At 34.8% G+C, this 25435-nt stretch overlaps 1 protein-coding gene across 6 annotated transcripts in view; it reads left to right on the top strand.

Annotated features, from left to right (window-relative positions):
- The window catches only part of sdk (sidekick cell adhesion molecule), a 371232-nt gene that overhangs the window by 309937 nt on the left and 35860 nt on the right, over window positions 1-25435 (top strand). For all 6 annotated transcript variants that reach the window (XM_067785872.1, XM_067785876.1, XM_067785873.1 and 3 more), the window contains exons 7-8: window positions 17827-17946; window positions 24298-24453. In XM_067785872.1, the coding sequence (XP_067641973.1) occupies window positions 17827-17946; window positions 24298-24453 (276 nt within the window). The remainder of the gene's footprint in view (window positions 1-17826; window positions 17947-24297; window positions 24454-25435) is intronic.

Below are 25435 nucleotides of genomic sequence, written 5' to 3'. Positions count from 1 at the left end.
AACTTCTTGCAAATGTAACGTTCTTTTTTACTTCCTTTGTATTAGGTCGGTTGAATGTTTGTCCGCTTTTCATACAAATCTTGCAATCGATTTTTAAGTAAGTTTTCATTGAGCTACAAACGTGAAACTTTACACATAGGTTAGAACACCGTGACAATGCAACAAAAGGAAAAAAACCCGTTAGGTGGCGCACGGATCGAAATAATTAGATAAGAATTTTAAAAATTTTCAAACCAGCTTTTAAGTAACTTCTCGACTAGAGACTTGAAATTTCAAACTTGATTCAGAGGTCGATGACAGCCGGTGACACAATACAAAAAGTTTCGCTAGGGGGCGCACGGGATGAGATATTTAGAAAAATCGTACGAAACGCAGGGAATTTTGAGATTGATTTGTATGTAAGTTCTCAGTAAAACTGCACAGATAGGATAAGACGCCGAAGAAATTTAAGAAAAGGAGACAAAAATTCCGTTAGGTGGCGCACGGATCGAAATATTTAGATAAGAATTTTGAAATTTGGTGTTTTGGGATCGATTTTAAAGTAACTTCTCATTGAGCTACAGACATGAAGCCTCAGAGACAGGTTAAGACACCGTGACAAACGAACAAAAGGAGAAAAAATTCCGTTAGGTGGCGCACGGATCGGAAAAATTAGATAACATTTTGGAAATTTGAAACCGGGTTTAAAGTAACTTCTCTATGAGCTAGAGGCTAAAAATTTAGAGCTTAATTCAGGGGTCGATGACAGCCGGTGACACAATACAAAAGTTTCGCTAGGGGGCGCACGGGATGAGATATTTTGAAAAATCAAGCGGAACGGAGGGGATTTTGGGATTGATTTTTATGTAAGTCTTGAGTGAGCTACAAGCGTAAAACTTAACAGATAGGTTAAGACACCGAGAAAATGTAAGAAAAGGAGAAATTAAAAATAAAATAAAAACATTTTTAGCACTTCCTTTATATAAATGTACAAAAATCAGCGAAAAGTGTCTCCTTATATAAAGACATATTCTTGCTAAGCTTTGATTTTTAAATTTTGAGATAGAAATTTCAAAAATATTTATGAGAAGTAAAAATATAAAAGTGGAGCGCACATTACTTGGATTGGAAAGTTAGTAGGAAAGGAGATATTATTAGTCAATCAATTGCGCTTTATATACTTACTTATTTTATTTTTTTTTTATTTTTATATGTTTTCTCAGATTTCGAGGCAGCTAACCTCAAATATTTCAAAGATTATGTAATAAAGGGTTTATCTGTGAAAATTAATTTGCTTTAGGAGATACCGTCGGTGTTGACGACATTTTCTACTGGATTTGGAGCCGATGCCTAAACTAAAAGAATGAGAATGAAACTGAAGTCGAAACTAGAGTTTGTATATATACTGAGACCAAAACAAGCGATATTAAGACCGCATCCAAAAAACAAATTGCAATTGATGCTGAAACCGAAATAGGGGCAGAAATCGAGACCACGCTGAAAACAGAGACAAAAGTTGTACTTAGACTGAAAATATATGTGATACCGAATCGACAACGAATCTTGAACTAAGGTTGAATATTAAACCGAGACCGGAACTGGAACAAAAGCTGAAAGGTGAATCGAAAATGAAACCGAGATCGAATCTTGAATTGGAACTAAGGCTGAATATGAAAGCGGGATTGACACTGAAACTAGAGCATGAGCTGCAACTGGGGCTATGGCCGAACGCTAAGTTTAATTTTGGTTAAACACTGAAAACCGAAACAGAAACTGAAACTGAACCAAGACTGAACACGAAACTGAAACTGCAAACAAAATATAACTCTACGCGAAACTGAACCTAAAACCAGAAAAAAACGGAAAAGAAACACGAATCGAACCATGGCTCAGAACGTTAGCTAAACAGACTGAATCGAAATTAGACTGAGCCTGTCGTAAAAGGCGACTGAAATACCCAAATTATTAAAGGGGTTATGTAGCGCAACCCTCTCAAGGAGTTCCCAGAGCAATTTATAGGTTCACAAATCCAATTGCCAACCTCACCTACCCGTGGCGAATCCTGTTTCTTTAGCAGCACAAGATCTGGCGACCCCAAGTTCCTTATGGAACTAAGGAGTGGGGGGAGGGATGGCCACGAAGGTTCATTGTGGTCATATTAAATCGTTTCCGAGATGGATTATTTCGATAGCTCCGAACTAGGGTAAAAATTTACAGTATAGAACTAGTTTTTTTGTTGGTACTATTTCTTTGTTACCGAACAAAAGAGAAATTCTACGTGTTGCTTTGTAGTACGGGTTTATCCCCTTTTTTGATAGTTCTAAGCCAGTGAGAATATCATAGGGAGAGCTTTAGTGTTTAGGGAAAGAAAGCATACTCATAATCCTAGCTCATTATTTGTAGCCAAAATATATTGTTCTGAACCGGTGCACTTCTAGCGCCTTTAGAACCATTACAAGCTCGCCATTAATCTCTTTTACATGCTTTCAACTGGTGAATTTTATATGGCGATGTCCTAGGCGGTGGAAATTGTCAATCATGGGGCCATATACATATATTAATAGCCTAGGTAATGTATGCAATTTCCTATATTATTTTCTAAAAAAATTTAACTTTACGCCACTTTAACGATATGTTTCAGTTCGGCAGAAAACAAAGTATATTACTTGCGACTACCCAAAAAAGATCGTTGGATACTCTAAATGTGCTGCAGTGTTCGTCCTTATCTTTGCTATATGCAACAGTCACTCTGCAGGTTCGATGTCTATAGCAAGTCAAGAATTAATAAATATCACAGGGACAGAACCTTATTAGGGTCATTTCAATAATCAATATTTTACATCAGTGTTTTAAAATTGATTCAGTATTTCAAATTTTGTTTGGCTACCTGAGCTTAAATCAAAAAAGGAAGTATGCCTAAATTTTGTGCTTCAAACAGTGTTCTCCAAAGTTAGCCAATTGCGCTACTACGGTATTCACGCAAAAGCACAACGCTGCACTTCGTTATACAGAACTAGTACGCTAGATTTGGCTAACGACTAATCGACACCCACATAAAAGCGAAGCTTATCGCCCTTCGACCTTATTTCCGTGCTGCTTCTATACACTGAAAGAAATGATGCTAGTAAAATCAACAAATATGTTCTTTTGTTCTTGACTTAACGGAGATTCGGTGAAATTGATCGAATTACGGTTAATTCGACCGAGTTCTTTGTCAAGCGGGCAAATTAGCTTAGTAATTTCAACAGAAGAGAACCTGTCGCTCTTAAGTTAACAAAATTTTGTAAAATTGACAGATTCCTAATCATTCTAACTGATTTTTTTGTTAACACAACAGATCTCACTAGTCATTTCAACAGCGATCAACAGTGAATACATGAGCAAATTTCAAAGAGAATTTTACGCTCACTACGCTCTCTACTTTGTACTTATGACGATGGTGCCACTCGTTAAAAAAAAAACACCAAAATAAGTAAACCACCAAATCGAAAAAACACACAAAATGGGAAAACAACAAAAAACTAGCTTTTCAGTTATGAATACAAAACGAAAAACCCTTTTTTGAAAAAATTATGAGATACCGGGACACCATTTATCGGGTACAATTTTGCAACTTCTCCTCCAAGCGAAATGCAAAATTGCGCCCTCTTGTTGCAAACATTTTGGTTGAACGAACAGGATTTTTCCAAAGTTAGTAACATTTTGTTCAACTTTTTATGAATTTTCACTCACGCGAAGGAATCTAATAAGATAATAAAAAAACATCCTTTTTAATGTTGATGTGTCCAACAAAATTAAAGTTGGAGTCGTTTTGGAATCGTTTCAACTTATAGTGTTACGAAAATTAAACTTGCGGAATTACATGTAAAGTTACTCCATTGTTGAATTACCTTCCCGCGATTTGATTCTTTACTTTTCTATAACTTACAAGTTCTCTTTTTAAAATATTACGTCAAACATTTATACAACAAGTTTTGTTCGAAACAATCAAGTGTGGCAACTACATGCGTGAGAAGAAATTGAGAATGAGCGGAGCTGCAACTGAAAGAATTGAGAAACAGTTTTGCAACTACTGTTTTCATTTCTATTGGCAAAGCGAAATTCAAAACTATAAATAGAATAAAATATAAAATATAAAATTTGGTGAAAGTGCGTTTAATAAAACAGTATTATAAAGTATATAATGTTTAATGTGTGCCAGCATAAGCAACATCAAAATTTTAGAAATAAGGTTTTTCAATTAGAAGACAATTTTTGTAAGCAGAGTCGCCCCTCGGCAGTGTTTGGCAAGCACTCCGAGTGTATTTGTGCCAAGAAAAGCTCTCAGTGAAAACTCAACTGCCTCGCAGATTTCGTTCGGAGTCGGCATAAAACAAGTAGGTCCCATCCCGCCAATTTGTAGGAAAAATTAAAAGGAGTACGACCCAAATTGGAAGAAAAACTCGCCTAAGATCTCTTCGGAGGTTATCGCGTCTTACATTTATGTTTTTTTTTTTTTAGTAAGTGCGTACATATGTATGTATATGTAGCGAGCATGCGTATTTATATATTCACATATTTACGTATGTATGTACATATATGTCAACATAGGTACTTTCGTACAAAGCTGTCGCAACCACTTTTTTTGTTCATTTCACTACTAAAACGGTCAATTACAAATCAACGATTTGTGCGCAGCTGATTGTTGCGATGGATAAAAATTGACAGAAATTTCGGCTGAATTTATCCGTATTTCGGTTGATTTTACTAGTCTTTTTCTTTCAGTGTAGCATTATATTGCAGCTATCAGTTTGCTACAGTACCCTATTGAAGCATAAAACTCGAGTCAGTTTGTTATTATTTGTTAGGACTTTTGTTTTTGAATTATTTAGTTATATGGTATGTATGAATTTAATGGTCAGCGTTCTCTCTCGTGTATACAATGATTAATGTGTATTTATGCGCGGACATGCAAGCAAATGAAGCGGCTTATATGTGTGTATATGTATTGGCCACTAACGTATATACATACCTACATACGTATATACCATTGAGGAAATTAAAAGTAGACCATGTAGCAGTGGGCGTTTGATTATACCGAGAAAAACAGGTGGGAAAACGTTTAAAAGGCAGTGTCCCTTTAATATTTACATTGCTGGATATGAGCGCGCATGCACACATATGCAAACACTTATACACAGCAATAAATATAGAGTAGCCGTATACTCGCATATGTACAAACCCCGCACGCTAAACGCCTTTTGTCCACTAATGAAAACCTCAAAAGTTGTACGTTGAACCGACAAACGTTATAACAAAACCCATTCATCTAGCAACGCGACACATTTTCCAACCTGGAAAACAACTCTAGCGACATGATTAATTTGCATCGAGCATGGCTCGCAATCAAGCAAAGGACTAAAAATTAAAAGCATGCAATTTTGGTTTATGCGCTTATTGTCCCGCGTATGCCGCATAGATCCATTGAACGGCGTATTCTCTTAATATAGTTTATGTGCGACACCCTACCCACCTTCTGTTCTACATACTCGTAGTGTTAGTGTGACACATGTCGTGCCGTCTGCGCTGCCGACCTGCTGCTGCTGCTTTGATCAGTTCGATGCATTGTCGACTGCGTGATAGCCTCTATATAATCCTGGTTGGCCGCAATAATTTAGGTCATTCGATTGGCGCGGTCCACTTATGTTTACTACGAAGCCATAATTAAATTGCTATTCTGACCAACAGCAATGACAAACAAACTTGAACAACAACAATTGCTACCACACAATCAACTTCAGTTAACTAACCCTACTGTCGCGATACAATAAAAGCGGTAATTTGCTGGGTAAAGCAAGAGAAAATTCATTGGAAAATTTATAATTCTTTGAGAAACATTTCCAAATGTATAATAACATTAGAGTTCTGTTTATTGTTTCAAAAGGTGATTATTATTTCAAATCTTATGTGTTATTCAAAATTCAGTACAAAATTTCCTTTTATACTTCCTTTATATTTGTTGGATTTAGCTGGTTATCGAGCGGCGCCAACTTCAGCCATGCGCTTAAAGGAGTTGTCCTGTTAGAACAACAAAACCACAGGACACTCTAGTATACAAAACAAATACAGTTTTCTTTCTCCTAACATGAATCGCTGTGCGACCACAACAGTTGCGGAAACCAACTTTATGATAAACATTCCAAGTTGGGATGATTGGACCGAGTCGGATAAGTGCCTTGCGGCAGCATTTCCATATACACGGACGTCACTAAGCTAAAGGGTAGAAGTGGAGGTGGAGTATATTCAAGAGAACTTGACCTCCAGCTCTCCTTAAGACTACCCGATCACTGCAGCGTATTCCCGGCAGAAGTTTCAGCCATCATGGAAGCCGCAGCTAGGATAGGGAAATACAATGTCGGCAAAGAAACCTTTATTTTCAGCGATAGCCATGCTGTCAAAAAATCATTCGGCTTCTACTCGTTTAACTCTGAACTAACATTGAACTCTTGCCAATCTCTTCAAGAGATAGCCCAACAGAACTGTGTGCACCTCACATGAGTCCATGGACATAGGGACATCGAGGGAAACTATATTGCAAATGAACTCGCTAGGCAGGGTACAACCAGGAAGATTCTTCTCGGCCAAAAATGCTAATTTAAGCCCCTAGCCACATGCAAGCTGATGCTAAAAGAGTACATCCACCGTCAAACCGCCGAAAGATGGTTACAAATATGGGGTGTCGTACATCGAAGGAAACCTGGCCAAAATGGGATCCTAATAGAACGCGTCACGTATACAAACCAAGTAGGGATACAATTTCCACACTTGTAGGGGCACTAACTGGGCGCTGTCTTAAAAGGTAGGCATGCAGAAAGGTTAGGAGCGCCCTATCGTCGATGCTGCTGGAGTTGTAAAGAGGATGAACAGGAGGAACCGGTGTTTCACTTCATCTGCAAATGCCCGGCACTAAGTGGCGCACGTCAGCGCTTTCTGGGTGCTCCATTTCTAGATAACGTGAGCCAGGTTGTAGACCATGGCATCAAGGACCTAGTAGCTTTTATCAAATGATGGTGTATTTTAGGTGTGCCCTCGCGTAACCACTTCAACCTTAATCATATTAGAATCGTGTGATGTTTTTCCGCCAATTTCTATACAAAACTGAAGAATCTTGTATTCTATTTTTGAATAACTTCCGGGGAACTAGAGTGTTCACATCCGAACCCAATGACAATTTACCATGAAAAAACTTTTCTGAGTGGTACAGGAATCCGAAAAGTTCTAAGAAACGTGCGAAGTTGGAAATTTTGCTTTCGAGTTTAAGGAACTTCCCGATAACTCAGAGATCTGCAACTTCGAACATAGCTTCGGACTTTTTTACGTTCTTCTCCTAGGATACAAAATATTCCTAGAAGGGGCAAGGATCGAGATATTTAGAAAGTCCACTTACAAATGTGATATATTTTGATCGCTATTTGAGTAACTTCCCGTAGAGCTAGATTCTTGAAACTAAGAACCTGATGAAAATGTAACATAAATTTCAAGGCATGCGGAAAGGGGCAAGTACGGAAATCCTGAATTACTTTCTGTGCTATGTAAATTGATGTACCGTAAAAAATGTGGTCTCAAGCCGAAGATTGTCCTATGACTGTGCGCAGTTGTGGCACCGGTGCTGATGTATGCTGTATAGTATGACGGAAAGCCCTTATGAAGAACCACAATGTTACAAGTATACACAAGGATCAACGCATTGCGTTAGTTGGTGCCATATTACTATGTTGCTTCTATCTCGCGACGGCTGTTGGCTCCATTTCATACCTGCCTCCGATGGAATTGTATTTACTCTGTTCAGCGGCAAAAATCGTTGGTAAACTATACGAATCCTGCTGCTGGGAAGACATAGCCTGTTTCATGCGGGCACAACTAGTTCCAAAGTAGATGATTGACACCACAAACTGAAGTATTAGAATAGCAATAATATTATATTTCCAAGCAAGAACAGAAAGGGATGATCCCAGCTGACAGGGGGTTAGAATATACCCGCGGTAGGTATGCCTGTCGTAAGAGGCGACTAAAATACCGGATTGGCCTGAAGGTTTAATGTGGCCATATAAATCGTTCCCGAGATGGTCGGGCCAGCACCTTAATGATGCTGTGTTACCGGAGCGTACCGGATCTGTAAACGGCAAAGGACCATCACATCGATCACTCCCTAAACCTTCGGGGAGCAACCGTATCGCTACAACAACAACAACAACATCCCAGCTGACAAAGATATTGTTGCATACAAATAATTACCGTTTTATAGGACATCCCTATGTTAAAAGTGTCAGCTGGAAGCACTGCGAGTATCAACTCCAAACGCGACAGCTCTGCTATAGTTCAGATGAGTGCGATTCGCCGCAGCGAAAAAAATCGTCTCTGACATCCAGGCAGCAATAAAAGAGCTAGCTGCCCCCCATACTGGCTTTTTATGCGCGGATTAAATTTTGCCGGATCTCTGAGACCACAATTCATCGTGTGTATAAAAACTTACCTCCAAATAACTTGAGCTTTCTCATAAAGCTACCGTCAAGCTCAAGCCTTTACTTAAAACACTCTTAGGATGTCCATGTTATAGAACAACACTTGTGGGCCACAGGCGTCTACATTTAGGTTGATGTCTTAGAAACTGTATGAGATATTAGCTATCATCCGGTGGCAAAATCCTGAGCCAGATAAATAATTTTGCATGTAAATGCAACAACAACGATTTGAGCCAGATAAATCCAGATAGAAGTCTGGTTCAATTTGTGAGCCAAAAAATTTGTTAATTACTTCTTTTTAGGTTGGCAATGCGGCCTTTAATATACCTACTTTTTCAAAAATAGATGTCGCTGCTTAGCCTTTCTCCGTATGAGTTAAATGAAAAACAGCGGCGACATCTGCCTATAACATTTCACGTGTGCGAAAATTTCACGACATCTGCTTCTCAATTCTCTCAATGATCCAGAGCATTCCCGTGAGAATTGAGCGTGAGCCGGAGCTGTAAAACTCACTGAAAGACGGCAATTGACAGCTGCTGTACCATCCCATATTGATACCAACCGTTGCAAATATAATGACAAACCGTTATGACATTGCCTCTACATTTTAGTGGTGATAAATGATATTTTTATTTCCCTTGAACACCCTGCTCTCTCCACAGAACTGCATAGTAAGCGAAAGGCGCGCGACAAACAAGTATGTCGCTTTTGAAATGATTGAGTACGGCCGCTAACGGAAAAATTACTTTATTTAAGAAGATAAATGATGCATGCGCTTTTAAAAGTTCACATGCTTCATTCCGTTACTTTATTACTTTATATTTTTTGTCAAAACTTTTCTCTTTTTTTTTTTTGAAAAGGCTTTGTAACAATTACGACTCGTTTTATATGCTTGTTTACGCTTAATTTGTTCATATCCTCCACATAATTAACTGCATGTAGATTCGTTCTGTTATTCCATTTTGACCACAATTTAAATTTAGTATGACCATTTTCATAAATATTTACTTCGCCAATGCACACAGCATGGACAAGCTTTTCTGATGTACGCGCGAATTTGTTTGATTGTTGTTCTTGTTTTTTGCCATCCTTTTTATTGTCGCTTATAGCAGTTCGCAAATTGTTCATTGCTCACCTTTATTGACTCTGTAAGGAAGATTTAAATGGAGCAGGAGAGATGCAAAATATTCAGGTGCTGATTAATGGCATTTAAAATTGTTACAATTGTTAATCTTTCGCACACACATACTTACTCACTTATAATCCGTAATTTTTATACTCAGCTGTACTTATATAAAGGGTATTGTAACTTCAGTGGGATAAGCCCTATACAAGGAAATCGATATTGTGGAAATCCAACTGTCGAAAAAAGAAATTCTAGTCCGCTAGCACAATAATCCTAAAATATTATCACTAAGTTTGGTAGATTGGCTTACCTGGGCCCAGAATAGATTGGTTTAAGAAACAGGTGAAAGTATTCGAAAAAACGCCTACTTTTTTATGACGGAAATTTGGGAAAATCTAAAAGTGGATCTGATGAATTGTGACCAAATCTTATCGCCGAACCCAATTTTTCGATATCACAAATTTTTAAAAATATATACCGATAAACTTATGAAACTTTATGAAATCAGATGATAAACACGCCCACTCTTTTGATATAGAAAAATTTAGAAATATGAACGTGTGCATTAATGAAACTTGGGAGAGTCGAATGATAAAATCAATCGAAAATCGAAAAATTTTAAAATTAAAAAAAAAATTATATTTCATAACCGAATACTGATAAACCGATGAAGCTTTTCGGATGGGATTATAAACGTGGCCACTTTTTCGGAGTCGAAAATCTCTAAAATTGGAAAAATGATATAACTCGTAAAATATAGCGATAAACTGATAAAATTTGGCGAAATGGGCGCTTAACACGCCCACTTTTTCGGTGTCGAAATCTTCGAACGGTATTATAACTTATTAAAGTAATGAAACTTGGGTAATAGATTGGTCCTATGGCGCAAGCTGAAAATTAAAAAAAAATGTAAGTCGGCACGACAACACCTACATTCAAAAAAAAAAAAGTTTGAACTTTTACAAGCAAGAAAGATATCATGTTGAAATTTAGCGGAAGTGTTAGTCATAGACTAGGGCAAATTATCGAAGTCGTTGGAAGGCCACGCCCACTTTTTGAGGAAACTTTTATTTTAAAGGTCAGACCGTTAGAAAATTTGCAATGCTTTGTAGTGTGTAGTAACGTACTGTATGAGCTTCGCTCTGTCGGGTATAATAACAAGGGGCCTTAGCATCTCCGATACAAACAAAAGATTTGGTTTTCACTTTTTTTTTTTCGGAAAAACTTGTGGAGAGAGGAAGAAAGAGAGTGAGAGTGCGACTGAGGTGATGTTTTGTGGAAGAGTAGAAGGAGAGGAGTAAGACAGGCAGGCAATGAAGAGGGTGATAGAAACGTAGGGTAAGGGAAGAGAAAGAGGTATAAGGGTAAAGTTAGAGAACGGGATAAAGAAAGTGAAAAAAAAGGAATAAAATGTGATGCAAGAAGAAAAGAGCGGCAGAGAATGAATTGCCGATGAAAAACTTCTAGAAACGAGTTTCAAATATGTACATAAGTAGCCATGTTGGAGCAAAACAAAAAAATTTTTTCAAGAAAACCGCAGAGGATTGGATTTATTCGAGAGGGATAAGGGGGGATAAAGAAAAGGTAAGAAAGTGGTATAGGGGCAGAGAGAAGGAAAGCGAAACAAAAACAGGCGGGAGGGAAGAGGATAGACGAAGGCGGAAAACAAGGGATTAGAGAAGCAGAGCAATATGGAGGTAGGGATATATCGTAAAAGGCTTGAAATGTAATATCTTTATACCGCATTAAGAAAAATGCTGATATTTTCATTAATTTAAAATTCTCATTGCACGAAGACTTGTGTTATAAAAACATAGCATACAAATTACTAAACAGTGTTTTTTTGTTTTTTTTCTTTTTTTGACAAGTTGAAACTGGTTATATTTGTTTTCAACCGATCATAGACTTTCTTTCTTTCCGTGTTTTTTTTTTTTTATTTTTGTGTAAACCACCGCCTCTATCGGACCAATTTCATAGTGATTGTTCAACGACCTGATCTGACCGATTATCGTGAGCGCATTTATAACTTAACCCTAAGGCAAAAAGTATTGATATGCAAATCTTATATGTAAAGTTTTTTACCAACCAACTTTCATGCCATAGCATTTATTCTATGAATTTGCATACATGAGTATATATTTTATATTGAAAAATATATTTACAAAAGTTTGAGTCGTGTAAGAGGCAGTGCATGTGACATGGTGTGTGTGAGTATAGGCATATGGTGCAAAGGCTCGTTAAGACAACGACTGCTCCAGTTTGGAACTTAATTTCTTCTATAAGTTATTCTTTATAATGTTCTTTGTTGCCTTTCGTGTGACATAAATATTTACTTAAGTTTTTATTTTTTTATTACTAATTTCTTGCATGCCCTGCTGTTACATATGCACATTCACATACTCATAAGCTTTTGAAATTTAATTTCTTTTGCGCGTTTTTCTTTTAATAATGGCTTGTAATTTGCACGCAAAACTTCTTCAGTTTGCCAAGTCAAACCCGATATTTATTTAAATTAAAGGCGACATTTTTTTGTTTGACCTTTTATTTAACTTTTTATGTGATTTCCAACAGCACATTTTCCTTTATTCTGTTTGTTTTATAAAAGTTAAAGGTGAAAGTACGTGCAACATTTCCTTATTATTGAGTTCGACTCATACGCTCAATTGTTTTATTTTTCATAAAAATTTGCATTTTAATTCGGTTTCAAGCCTGATAAAAAAAAAAAAAGTTGCACGCCGCGTGGCAATTTACTTCTACGAATGCTGTAGCTAAGCAAACCAATCTCAAAAGAGTGCTGGTTCGAGTCGCACTCCCGCGAGAAAAGGATTCGAACAGATTTACCAGATCTAGAGGGCATTATCGAAACAACTGCCGCCTTTTATGCCCTGACAACATTTTTTCAATGTTTTACAGACTCTTAAATCAATCAAACTCAAAACCATTTTCAACCAAATGTAAAAAGTCTAAAAAGGTTTTAGAAACTCGTAATTTTTCCCTGAATTTGTTTGAGTATGCAGTATTTTTGCCCAATAAATTTTAGTCTGACAAAATAGAAATTTTTGGGTCTCTCAAATTTCGCGATTTTTTACAACATTTTTTCCCAATTGTATTTTAAATTTTCTTCTATATAACAAAAATATGTTCGCACTTTTTATGGAAAACAGCTTTCTTAAATCAATGCAAATTTTGAGAGACCCATAACTTTTACTTTGTTAAACTAAAATTGGTGGAGTTTCCATAGAGAAATATCAAAGTTGACTCTTCAGCGATACCCCTTAACTGTCACCAATTGGGATCAAAAATTTATATCTGATTTATAAGGATCACCCTAGCGCGCATATACATTCTGCTTATTCAACTGTATGGTCCATAAATAAAACGAATACTATTAGAACAATTTAATTTTTGATTAATCATAAATGACTATTCAATGTTGTATTTTATTAAATTAATTAGTTTATGGATATATATATTGTGACCAATCAAAAAGTTAATTATTTTGATTTCTCGATATTAATCGTTAATTAATCACATTTTGATTTTTTGATTACTCAAATTTGTGACTTTTTAAATTAGTTAGTTTATAGTTAATTAAATTGCGCCAATTTGTAGGAAAAATTAATTAGGAGCACGATGCAAATTGGAAGTGAAGCTTGGCCAAAAATCTCTTCCGAGGTTATCACGCATTGCATTTATTATTGGTTTTTAAATTACGACTTATCAAGAAGTTAATCCTTTTGATTACTCGTAACTGATTTGTTAAATAATGAAATTTTGTTGTAGTTATTATTCAATATTGTGACTAATTAAATTAAATAGATTATGGCTAGTCAAACTGTGACTGATGGTGAGCTTAATCACTTTGATAAGTCGTAACTGATTGGTTTAGTAATTTCATTTTTATTTGGTAATTATTCAATGTTGTGACTAATTTAATAAGTAAGTTTGTGCTTAATCAAATTGTAACTAATGAATAGGTTAAGTAATGACATTTTGATTAAGTGTGATTATTCCATACGCGTCATGAAATTAATTTTAATATGACTATTCAAATTGTGACTAATCGCAAATTTAACAATGTTGATGACTTATAACTGATTTTTCATGAAACAAATTTAATTATGTTTGTTCAAATTGTGACTAATCAAGAAGTAAATAATTTGGTTGCTCGAAACTGATTTTTTAAGTAATGAATTTTGATTTGGCGATTATTAAATATCGTGACTAATTTTATATAAGTTTATGGGTAATCAATTAGTGACTTAACAAAAAGTTTGAAGTTTTGATTGCTCATAATTGATTCGTTAAATAATAACATTTTGATTAATAGGCATATTCGTTGCATTGATGAATGTAACTCCCTGAAAATTATTACATACATATAAATGTCTTATTTCTTAATATGATTTTATTTTTTATTTTTATCAATCAAGAAATTGTAAATAACAATTATAAGGATTTTCAAGAAAATAAATCCGATTAAAAAATTTATTTATGTTTGTATGAATGTATGCACGTAAATTTGGTTTATATGTGCAAATATGTATGTATATTCATATCGGCACCAAAAGCCAACTGCTCACTTGACTTGTATATGGCAACATGTTTTTTTTTTTTTTTTTGGTAATGTGTGTAAATTTTTAATGCATATAGTACTAGTTATGAATTGAAATATCAAAGTGTATAAATAAATATATGTAGCTATATATGTATATAATATTTATACTGTACAAACACACGCAATATTTCCGCAGTCACGTCAATATTTTAATGCTTGCGCATAATACAACAACACTTTACTTTACTCCTGCCATGCAAATATTTACATATACATAGGTACGAGTGTTTTTTGTATGAAATATATGAAATTTATGAAATTCATATTGTATAAATATACACTCTCGTATATACATATATAAACATATGCTCTCACACCTATACACATTCGCATAATCACTTTAGTTCCTACACGTTTACTTTATTCCTTTGCATATTTATACAAACAAAATACCGTGCAATTTGAGTGGCCAAGCGTTGGCTGAACGAAAAACACTACGATTCACTCAATATGGGCATTTGCACTTGCACCTTATTTTTTTTTTTATACCCAGCTGTACTTGTACACAGGGTATTATAACTTTGATTGGATAACGGTTGGTTTTAGAGGTATAAAGGAATCGAGATAGATATAGACTTCCATATATCAAAATCATCAGTATCGAAAAAAAATTTAATTGAGCCATGTCCTTCCGTCCGTCTGCCCATTAACACGATAACTTGAGTAAATATTGAGATATCTTCACCAAATTTGGTACACGAGCTTACCTGGACCCAGAATAGATTTCTATTGGAAATGAGCGAAATCGGATGATAACCACGCCCACTTTATATATATATATATATATATAACATTTTGGAAAACACAAAGAACCTGATTGTTTAGTAAATAGTACACCTACATGTTGAAATTTAACTTATGGACTGATATTGAGACTCTTGATAAAAATTTTAAAAAACCATTCAAGGTTCGAATCGAGCTCAAGGCCAGAACAATAATTTTTTTCAAATGATAATTATTGTTATTTTTTAATTTTTCTAAATTTGAAAAATTGAATTTTGTTTTTGGAATAGTAAGTAGAAAATTTTTCAGACAACCTGCCATAGCTGCGCAGATAGATCCATTTCGAAGGGTGCTAAGCCTTCATCATCAGTACGCTTTAGGCATGCTGCGCTAACCATTTAGCTATACAGCGGTGGTTTGTTTGACTGGCAAATTTGCTACTTCTATTCCTTTTTACCAACTATATTTATTCAGTGTTGCGCCATCTGGTGCAAAGCACTGATAATGCTGGATTTTTGTTTATTGTCAATTACTTTGTTTGACATTCCCAAGTGCTCATGGTTTATTAACAATTGTTTTTGTTTTTATCGGCCTATTGATAAATCATTCAAGGTTCGAATCGAGCTCAAGGCCAGAACAATAATTTTTTTCAAATGATAATTATTGTTATTTTTTAATTTTTCTAAATTTGAAAAATTGAATTTTGTTTTTGGAATAGTAAGTAGAAAATTTTTCAGACAACCTGCCATAGCCAGTCAAACAAACCACCGCTGTATAGCTAAATGGTTAGCGCAGCATGCCTAAAGCGTACTGATGATGAAGGCTTAGCACCCTTCGAAATGGATCTATCTGCGCAGCTGTGGCAGGTTGTCTGAAAAATTTTCTACTTACTATTCCAAAAACAAAATTCAATTTTTCAAATTTAGAAAAATTAAAAAATAACAATAATTATCATTTGAAAAAAATTATTGTTCTGGCCTTGAGCTCGATTCGAACCTTGAATGATTTATCAATAGGCCGATAAAAACAAAAACAATTTTAAAAAACTTTTAAAAAGAGGCGTGGCACCGCTCACTTGTGATAAAATCAGTTTTACAAATATTATTAATCATAAATCAAAAACCGTTAAACCTGTCGTAACAAAATTCGGCAGAGAGGTTGCCTTTACTATAAGGAATGCTTTGAAGAAAAATTTACGAAATCGGTTAAGGATCACTCCCACTTTTATATAAAAGATTTTTAAAAGGGTCGTGGACGAATAAAAGAAGCTATATATTTGCAAAAAAGAGCTTTATATCAATGGTATTTCATTTCCCAAGTTGATTTATAACAACAAATAGGAAAACTTTTTTTTAAAAAATGGGCGTGGCAACGCCCGTTTTATGACTAAGCAATTTTCTGTGTTTCGGGAGCTATAACACGAAGAAAAATTAGTTCAGAATAGAACCATATTTATATGTATTATTACGCAGCCTTGTAACACTATTAAGCACACAAAAGAAACAGCAACAGCATCTCAAGTGTACAGTTGGGTATGCAATGTTCGGTTTCACCCGAACTTAGACTTCCTTAATTTTTTTTTTTCTTGCTTATCAAGCTATCAAGCTAGTCAAAGTTCGTAAATGAATAATTGGGTTGGCACTTGCCCGTGGCTTATCTGCTTTGCTGTGTTGACTAGTTGACTAACTGACCAGCTGCTACTATATAAACCACTTGATTGCACATATCCAACCACCCTCAACTTTAACAGCACGTACAATCACGTTTTGTTTTTTTTTTTTTTTCGATTTACATACTCTTGCTTGTAATTAAATACTATTATTTACTAGGTTTGTATACCCAGCTGTATCAAAATTTTCGGTGAAATTACGACATCGTTTCCAGGCATTAATAAGACTTATTTCCAAGCAATATAAAAACAGTAGAAAATAATTGTTATTTTTCGATCGAAGTAAAAAACTCAAACTACAATAGTCATTTTCAGAACAAAATCAGAAATTAAAAAGATAATAATAAATGTCAAAATATAACTAATATTTTCTGAAAGAAATAGAAAAAAATAACTGTGTTTTCCAAGCGATATTAAAATATCAAAAAAAATTGTTATTTACCAAATAGAATAAAATACTAAAAAAATTACTATTATTGCTAAGCGAAATAAAAAATTTTAAAAATAACTGTTATTTTCCGAACCCAATAAAAAACAAAAATAACTTTTATTTTCCAAACGAAATAAGAGACTAAAAAAATAACTTATATTCCGAACGAAATAAAGAGTCAAAATATAACCAATAACTTGCGAACAAAACAAAAGCTCACAAAAAATAACTGTTATATTCCGTTATAAATAAAACCGAATCCATATATAACTGTTTTTTTTTTTCGGAAAGAAATAAAAATTGAAAAATAAAACAGTTATTTTCTCAACGAAATAAAAAAATTGCTTTTATTTTTCGAACAAAATAGAAAAATTTAATAATAATTGGTATTTCCGGCGCGAAAACAAAAAAACACAAAGTGTTACTGCTATTTTCCGAAAGAAATAAGATACTCACAACAACGAAATAAATTCTCGAATATTTTTTAAATTTTATACTAAAATTATTTAACCGTTACCCTGTTTTGCATATGTATAAATAGACATTTCAATTTTCATTTTTTTTATTTTGAATTATTCTTTAGTTTAAGAGTGTAAGAATATACAGCTGGGTATATGTATAATGCTCGCTTCCAACCGAGCTAAGACTTTTTCACTTGTTTTCACTCTTTTCCACTCACTGTGTCGTTTTTTGAATTTTTTTTTAATTTTTTTGTTTTTATCCCACTTTTTGACGTAATATTTTATATGCGCTTTTTTTCGCTTTCTTTTTCAATCATAGCCTCTGCTCCCGTAATGGAGAAACCACCACAAAATGTTACCGCATTGGATGGCAAGGACGCGACTATTTGGTGCCGTGCAGTTGGAGCGCCAAATCCCAATATCACATGGATTTATAACGGTAAGTCGTACCAAAAGTGTGTATAGTACTAGTTCGATATACATACATACATACGTATGAGCGTGTGTGTGTGTGTACGTTTAATAGTGCACTTGCTGCCACACAGGTATGCGTAGACACACACATACACACTCCCAATCACAAACTTAGCTTAATTTAGCACTTAGTTAATAACTCGGAAAAAAGCGAACAAATTCACACGCTTTAGTTTATATGTATGTTTGTGTAATTGCACATGCTGTTTTTATGTGTGGTAAGTTTTGCTTAACAGCAAGTGTGATGTTATTTCATGCATTGAGGTAAAGTGTTGAAAGTTTTTTTGGAGGTTTTCTGCAGGTTTTTTTTTTTTTTTTTTTGTCTGCATTAGAGTAGCACTCAGACATACATTAAACTAAAGTGTGTTTATGCTTACATTAACGAGCAGAGTTTTGGTCGAGCATCTGTTTGCTTTTTACTTACCTTTCTCTATGAAAAGTTTGTTTTACAAACAGAGATAAATACTTTGAAAGGATTTTAAAACTAATTTTGTAAATTTTAAAAAAAGTTGAAAGGCATTAAGTATGGTTAAATAATGGCATGTTTAAAAGACGCTTCCAAAACTAATTTAGTAAATGGTTCTATACTATTCACAAACAGTGTAACTTTTGTAAAATATGCGTACACTTGCGTTCAAATGCTTAATTTGGGTGATTATGCTATAGTGGAATATGAGGGGCGGTGCGCGTGAGTAACTTTATAAATGCGATGCGCGGTGGTTCTATTTGACGGTTGCCATTTTGGTTCATTTGGACCAAAAATGGTCCTTTCCAACCCCATTTGGTCCGCTGGTCCCTTCTTTCCAATTTTGGTCCTTTTTAGGCTGCAATCAAGATTGTTTGTTTTCACTGAGGAAAAAATTTTCAACACTGCCCACAAAGTTTTCCACACCTTCATTAACCCTTATATAATTTATAATTTACCTCAATGGATTTCTTACAAAAAAATTGCTGTCATCAAAATGTAGCAGTACAATGGCATTTCACCTAACAGATAGTTTAGAAAAGTGTTGGATCTTAAAGCAAACCAATTTTCGTTAATTGTTGATGAAACAAGCGATCAATCAGAAAATCTTGTGGCTAGATGTTTAGATCGGTTATCAAACACTTTTCGTGATAGATTTTTGTCTCTGTTTGAGCTTAAAAAAGTTGTTGCAAATGCACGTGCAGAAACTTTAGGGAGTTGTTCACTGATGAAGACATTCTTGTATTGTAAACTAAATAAAAGAATGAGACTAATTTGTTTTATATTAAGTGTACTTACCACTGTTTTATGTTCAAGTTATGCATGCAAGCATATCGATAGGTAATGAGTTAAACAATATATCGGCATGCCAAACAAAAAGTGACCCGTAAGAAATGTTTATAAAAAAAATCCTTTGTAAAAATTTGGAAAGTGTTACTCTTCGTTTGGGATATCGATTTTTAAATTTTACTCACACAGCACAAACAAATTGATGAGTTTTAGGAATTCCAAGACTATTGTGTTCCTCATACTGCGATGCGGCTATAATTTCTCTTTTTGTTAATAGCATTTCTGCTATACAACTGTCAAATTCAATATCAATTACAGTATTAAAAGCTTCTATTTTAATTGGAGGTAAGGCAGAAATATTTTTCGAAAGCGATAATTTATGAAATGCTCAACGTAGATCTGATATAAACGCTTTGAGCCAAATTATTCCCGTTGGAGAGCAGAACCCCAGAAACTTTAATAATAACATTGTTAATAATAACTAATTTCTCATACCTTGTCAAATGGAGTTTCGACCATTACTACACTGTTCAAACTTTAAAGACTTTTCAATAGTAAATCTGATGACTGTGGCTGGATTCAATTAATTAATTAATGTGATTTTGAAATTTACATTTTTCTCTAACACCAATTATATGGAAAAAATCTACATTTCAAAACTACAAAAAAAACATAAATAAAAAAAAAAATTGCACGGAAGAGTAAGAATTATATTGAAAAAAAAAAAAAAATTCGAGCACCCAGCTATTGGAAGCAATTTTTCTTAACTTTTAGACTCATTTTATAATAAAATTGATACAACCGAGCTCTGTAGAAATTTAGTTTAAAAATAAGATTTTTATGTAACGGGTTTTTTTTTCTCTAAGGTTTTTCGTTAAAACAATTATTCATATAACGCTTTTTGTTAGAATGAAAGTGTGTGTTACTTTGTACTTTACCACAACCTGAAATATAAGATTTTGCAAAGAATTCGGCACATTCGTAAATTGCTGAATTGTTTGTAAGCCAACTAAACTTAAAAAATTTGGTCCATTTCTTTGAGATTTGGTCCCCTTTTCGATGAGTTTTGGTTCCAAATGAAAACATGGTTTGGCAACCGTGTTCTATTTAAATGAATTTACTAATTATAGTCTACGGCACAGTTTTTTCATAAGATTTGAATTATTTATGCGATGAAAGCTTTTGTGATGTGAAAGGTTAATTTTTGGTTTTTTTTATGTTTAAATATCGGGTAAAAAAAACAACACCAAAGGCTACACAGATTTAAAACAATTGTGGCGTGGCATGCAACACCCTTAAATATTTCTAAACTGGCTCAAAACTGAGACATTTGGTGATTTGATATTAAATTACAACTTTCAGATTGGGAAAGGTTTAGTTTGATCTGAGTTTTAAGTGTACATACATTCATTTATGTATACAAAAAAATTAAATGGACGACAGATGTATGAGGTAGATGAGGCTATACTTAACGTACCGAAGCAAACATACGTGATTTATTTATGATCAATAATACTTTTTACTATCAGAAATAGTACGTTACGTATTTGTAATTCAAAGTAAATATGAAGGTGTCAGACATCTTGCATACATTTTTATAGATGATCTATACAATGATTACGTTCAGTTTCACTGTCATGGATGTCATCATTCCAAATATGGTGTAACTCGTACGATCACGTATGTTATAACCCGATATCCGCTTATCAAAATATTTACAGTATTACAGAACTGGAGTGTTACGCAGCTGTAATAAGCATAAAGAGGTTCAGGCCCTACGTTGCGGGTTTACCTTTTTATGATAACAGTTCATGTGAACTTAAAGTGGCTCATGAGCCAGAAGGTTCGATCAAGCCAACCAACAAGATAGAGCCTTAAGCTACAGGCGACCGATCTTACAAAAGAGCACAGTAAAGGAACCCATATCGTTGTACCTGACATGCTATCGCAAATGGACATGGTCGTAATCGGCACTCAGGATAGAAAACTAGACGTCGATATTAACCCGCCACACTTTAATTCAACTAAGTACCTAGAGTTGCAGAAGACAATAACAAAAAACAAAAGCAGACTACCGGAAATCTGTGTATTAGACGGATGCGTGTATAGACGAATTACTGTAATACAATGCCTCGATAACACTCTCCAAGACCTGCGGTGAGTATTCTTATCGCTACAACAACAACAACTATGCCTTGAAACTCTGCGTTCCGACTCAGCTGCTTTGAAGTTGAGTAGAAGCAGCAGCGCATAATATCGAAATGCCTTCCACAAACCAACCATGGGAAAGCAGCACCTCTCCGAGCGCCCTTTTCAACGTTTGTTCGTCAACTTCATGGGTACATATCTACGGACTTGTGATGGTATCGTTTATATATTTGTAGGTCTATACTATTTTTCAAAATTTGTTTTTCTTAAGCCAATGTGAAAAGCCATCACAGCTGAAGTCGTGAAATATCTAAATCGAGGCGTTTTCCATGTTTTCGGGGTACCCGAGTATGTACATCCCGACAACAGGAAGCAGTTTCCGTACGAAATATTTACATCATTCTTGCAAAGATATAGTACGACGCACATGATTACCACATTTTACTCGCCACAAGAGAACATCGCTAAGAAGGTAAACTGCTTCATGGCAAATCATCCGGTCGTACATCAAAAGCATGATATTTATAATTTTGTTTTTGAGAATGTAGGTCTTCTGAGGTGGGAAGAATCACGGCTCAATGGCGACGTGCCTCAGCCGGGCTACCACCACGCCTACTCGCCACCCTTCTATCCACGGATCAAGCAGTTGAATTACAATATCTTTAACTTTTTTTCTTCATACAACGTGATAAGCCCTACTATCTTATGTAGAAATAAAAATAAAAGTGGCTGGATAGGATATTCAACTTGTTATCCCTCCATACAACGTGATGCGTTATGCCGTATACATGCATACTTTATAGACTGAGTTGGTTCCCATACAACGAAATATAAAATGCTCCCAATTTGAAGCTTATTTTGAGAGAATTACAATAATACAATAAAAGCTTGTTTATACGATTTTAAATAATTATTTTTGCAAGATCCTCTCAACATAAGCTTCGAATTTGCAATTTTTTCGACTAAGACTAATGCATACCTATGTGCTAAAGCTGCAGTCGCCTTAATATGTATACTTATAGTCGGTTGCCATTAAGGCAATAATCTCACACAGTACTTCATCAAGAAGTGTTCTGGAATACAAAGAAGCATTGTAAAAACTTCGCTTAAGCCAGATAATACATCTTTATTGGGTTGGAGCAAATGGGATAGAAGGTAACGAAAAGGACGATGAGTTGGCAAAGGAGCGTGCAACACTCACTGAGTCGACGATAAACTTCCTAATCCGATTGGGAGAAATCAAAAGGAACAGTAGCTGCATATGATCCATCAAGCAGGAATGGCGTAGAAAAAAGCGCGGGGCTGCAAAATTTCTAAGCTCATGTGCAAAGCCTGCAATATTAGACTCACAAAGTGGCTCATATCTCTGAAGAGAGAAGTCTTACAATGGGCATACTAACTGGGCACTACCTTCTGGCGTCACATGCTTATAAGTTAGTAAGTGCAGGAAGAAACGGTTGATCACATTCTGTGTCCTACGCTCTCCAGGTTAATGCTCCAGCTATTAGAGACTGCATATTTGCGAGATCTTGAGGTGTAGCAATTAACCTGGGTCCTAGAAAACTGGTAGTATTTGTCAAGAGGACGGATTTATTACATAAAATATGTCCTGGCACCTGATTGGGGGTATTCCGTTTGGTCTTCAAACAAATTCACACATTAAGTCTATGTCAGGTCTTTATTGACCGGCTAGTTCAACCTAACCTAATGCTACCTAAATATCTTTTGCTTATTTATTTGCTCGAAAATTTGCAAAAATTTGTTTATGCTACATAACATTAATAATTGTATGCTAAGTAAAATAAATATGACTGCCGTTACTTAACTGTAAAAATGCATTAAGCATTTAGCCTGAAAAATTAAAAACACATATGTTTTCACGACTAAAAATAACTATAAATATTTAATAACATAATTAGGCTAATAAAATATTATGTATTTAAATTAGCACGCTTAAAATTTGTGTTTACTAATGCCTATGTATTGTTTTTTTGTTTTTGTACTTCCTTTTCTAATTTTGTGTATGCCCTGCAACTAACTGCTAAACAAACAACCAACAAAAAAAACACTGAACAACCAAATGACCATTTAAAACCAATGCCAATAACGCCAATAATTTTGCTATCAACAACAATTATAAACACAACAAAAATATGTGGCAATACGTGTTTCAAAATGCTCTAAATTTGCTATTCAAATCCTTTTACCGCAAAACCAACGCATTAATTTTACGATTGCACAAAAAAAAATAAAAATAAAAACCCAAAATAACAACAACACTATGGATTACGCATCAAAATGTTAATTATTTGTGCCACTACCTGCTGTCCTGTTGGCCATGACTGTGGTTATATATTTACATATGTGTGTGTATGTGTGTGGCGTTGGTGTACTGCTGCTCGTTCATGCTGCTTCGCCGATTATGGGGTGTTGGTGTGCTCACTTATGCTGTCATGTATGACCAAAATGATATCAACAACAACAAAAACAACTATTAAAACAAAATGCACCAAATGCACTTCCCACCACCTACCTACTACACTTCTACTATGCAAAAAATCTCCTTTGCACTTCAAATATTTAATGCGCTGGTAAAATTGTGATTTTACACATGGCTCTGGATGTGCTTGCGGCTCCTCTGGCTGCTATTTAATTGGTTTTTTGATATGTGACTACATTTTGCTTGCGGTCGTGTTGATGCCATTTCAACTATGCTAACAACAATTGCGGCAACAATAACAACAAAATTTGTGTCAAATTTACTCAACTGGATGTGCATCATTTGTTTTTGTTTGGCGAAAATTGTATGCCTCGATTCTACGTCGTCGCTAACAAACATTCGTCATACGAATCTGGATGTATTTTACGTTTATACTCTAAATATTATGCATGCAACAACAATTATAACTACAGAAACACAACTTGTTGAAATATCGAGTCGCATACAAATTCTTGAATCAGGTGATTTATTAATTTCGAATGTACGCGAAACGGATGCTGGTCTTTATACGTGTGTACGCTCCAATGAAGCGGGTACTGTTAATGGCGAAGCTTATCTGAGCGTTTTGGGTAAGTATGTTTGTATATTTAGCCTTCCGAAAAATGTTAACAATCGACCCAAAAGGAAAGTATATTAAAGAAAATGTATCCACTATTAAAAACTGGCTAGAGTACTTTAAGTTGAGAGATATAGTATCTTGAAGACCCCGAAACCTACCTCTAAATGATCCTGAAAATAACCTCGAAAGAATGACAAAATGAGTCGTGCATGGTCACGAAAATAATGTCGAACTTTTTTGGAAAAGTTCCGAAACAGTCTTGTAATTACCTCCAAAAGTTCCCAAAATCCAAAAATTATGTCAACTTCGGTTTGGAATTGCTCCTTAAATATTTACGAAATGATGCTGGAATAGCTGCAAACCGTTTACGAAAACAACTTGAAGTATCCTGGTAAAATAAAAAATTTTGAGCGAAATATATATTATTCCGATCGCGAAAATAACTACAATGACCCCGGAGAAGTGCCGAATCGAACGCGAAAAAATCTTGAATTGATTCCAAAAATATCTCCAAATAGTTCTTAAGGCATTCCGAAAATACATAATTCTGTAGTCATTCCGAAATGGTTGCAACTGATTTCCAAAACATCTTGAAATAATTCGAAAAATATGTTTTAATAGACTTAAAACATTCCGAAAACTCTTCTGAGTTCTCTCTAATTCTGAAACTATCCCGAAACAGTATTGGAACTATACAGAAAATAACTCAGCAATAAAAAAATCGCAAATTTTTGCGAAATAGTTCTCTCATCATCGGAAATTAGCCTGGAATAATAGTCCAAATCTGATATCGATAAAAAAAAAACCGAAATGCTGCTGCAATATTTCCGTAAATAATTCCGATATGGTTCTGGAATGGTCCCGAAATAGTCTAATAACTACCCGAAATAGTGATGAAATCATTTCAAAAATAATTCCATAATTATTCAGGAAAAGTCTTAAGATATCCGGAAATTATCCTGAAATGATCCTATAACTAATTCGAAAATAAT

The sequence above is a fragment of the Eurosta solidaginis genome, chromosome 4, assembly GCF_040869045.1.
Source record: "Eurosta solidaginis isolate ZX-2024a chromosome 4, ASM4086904v1, whole genome shotgun sequence".
In the NCBI taxonomy this organism is placed as follows: Eukaryota; Metazoa; Arthropoda; class Insecta; order Diptera; family Tephritidae; genus Eurosta; species Eurosta solidaginis.
The sequence above is the reverse complement of the archived record's forward strand: the minus strand, read 5'-3'. Positions and strand labels throughout refer to the sequence as shown.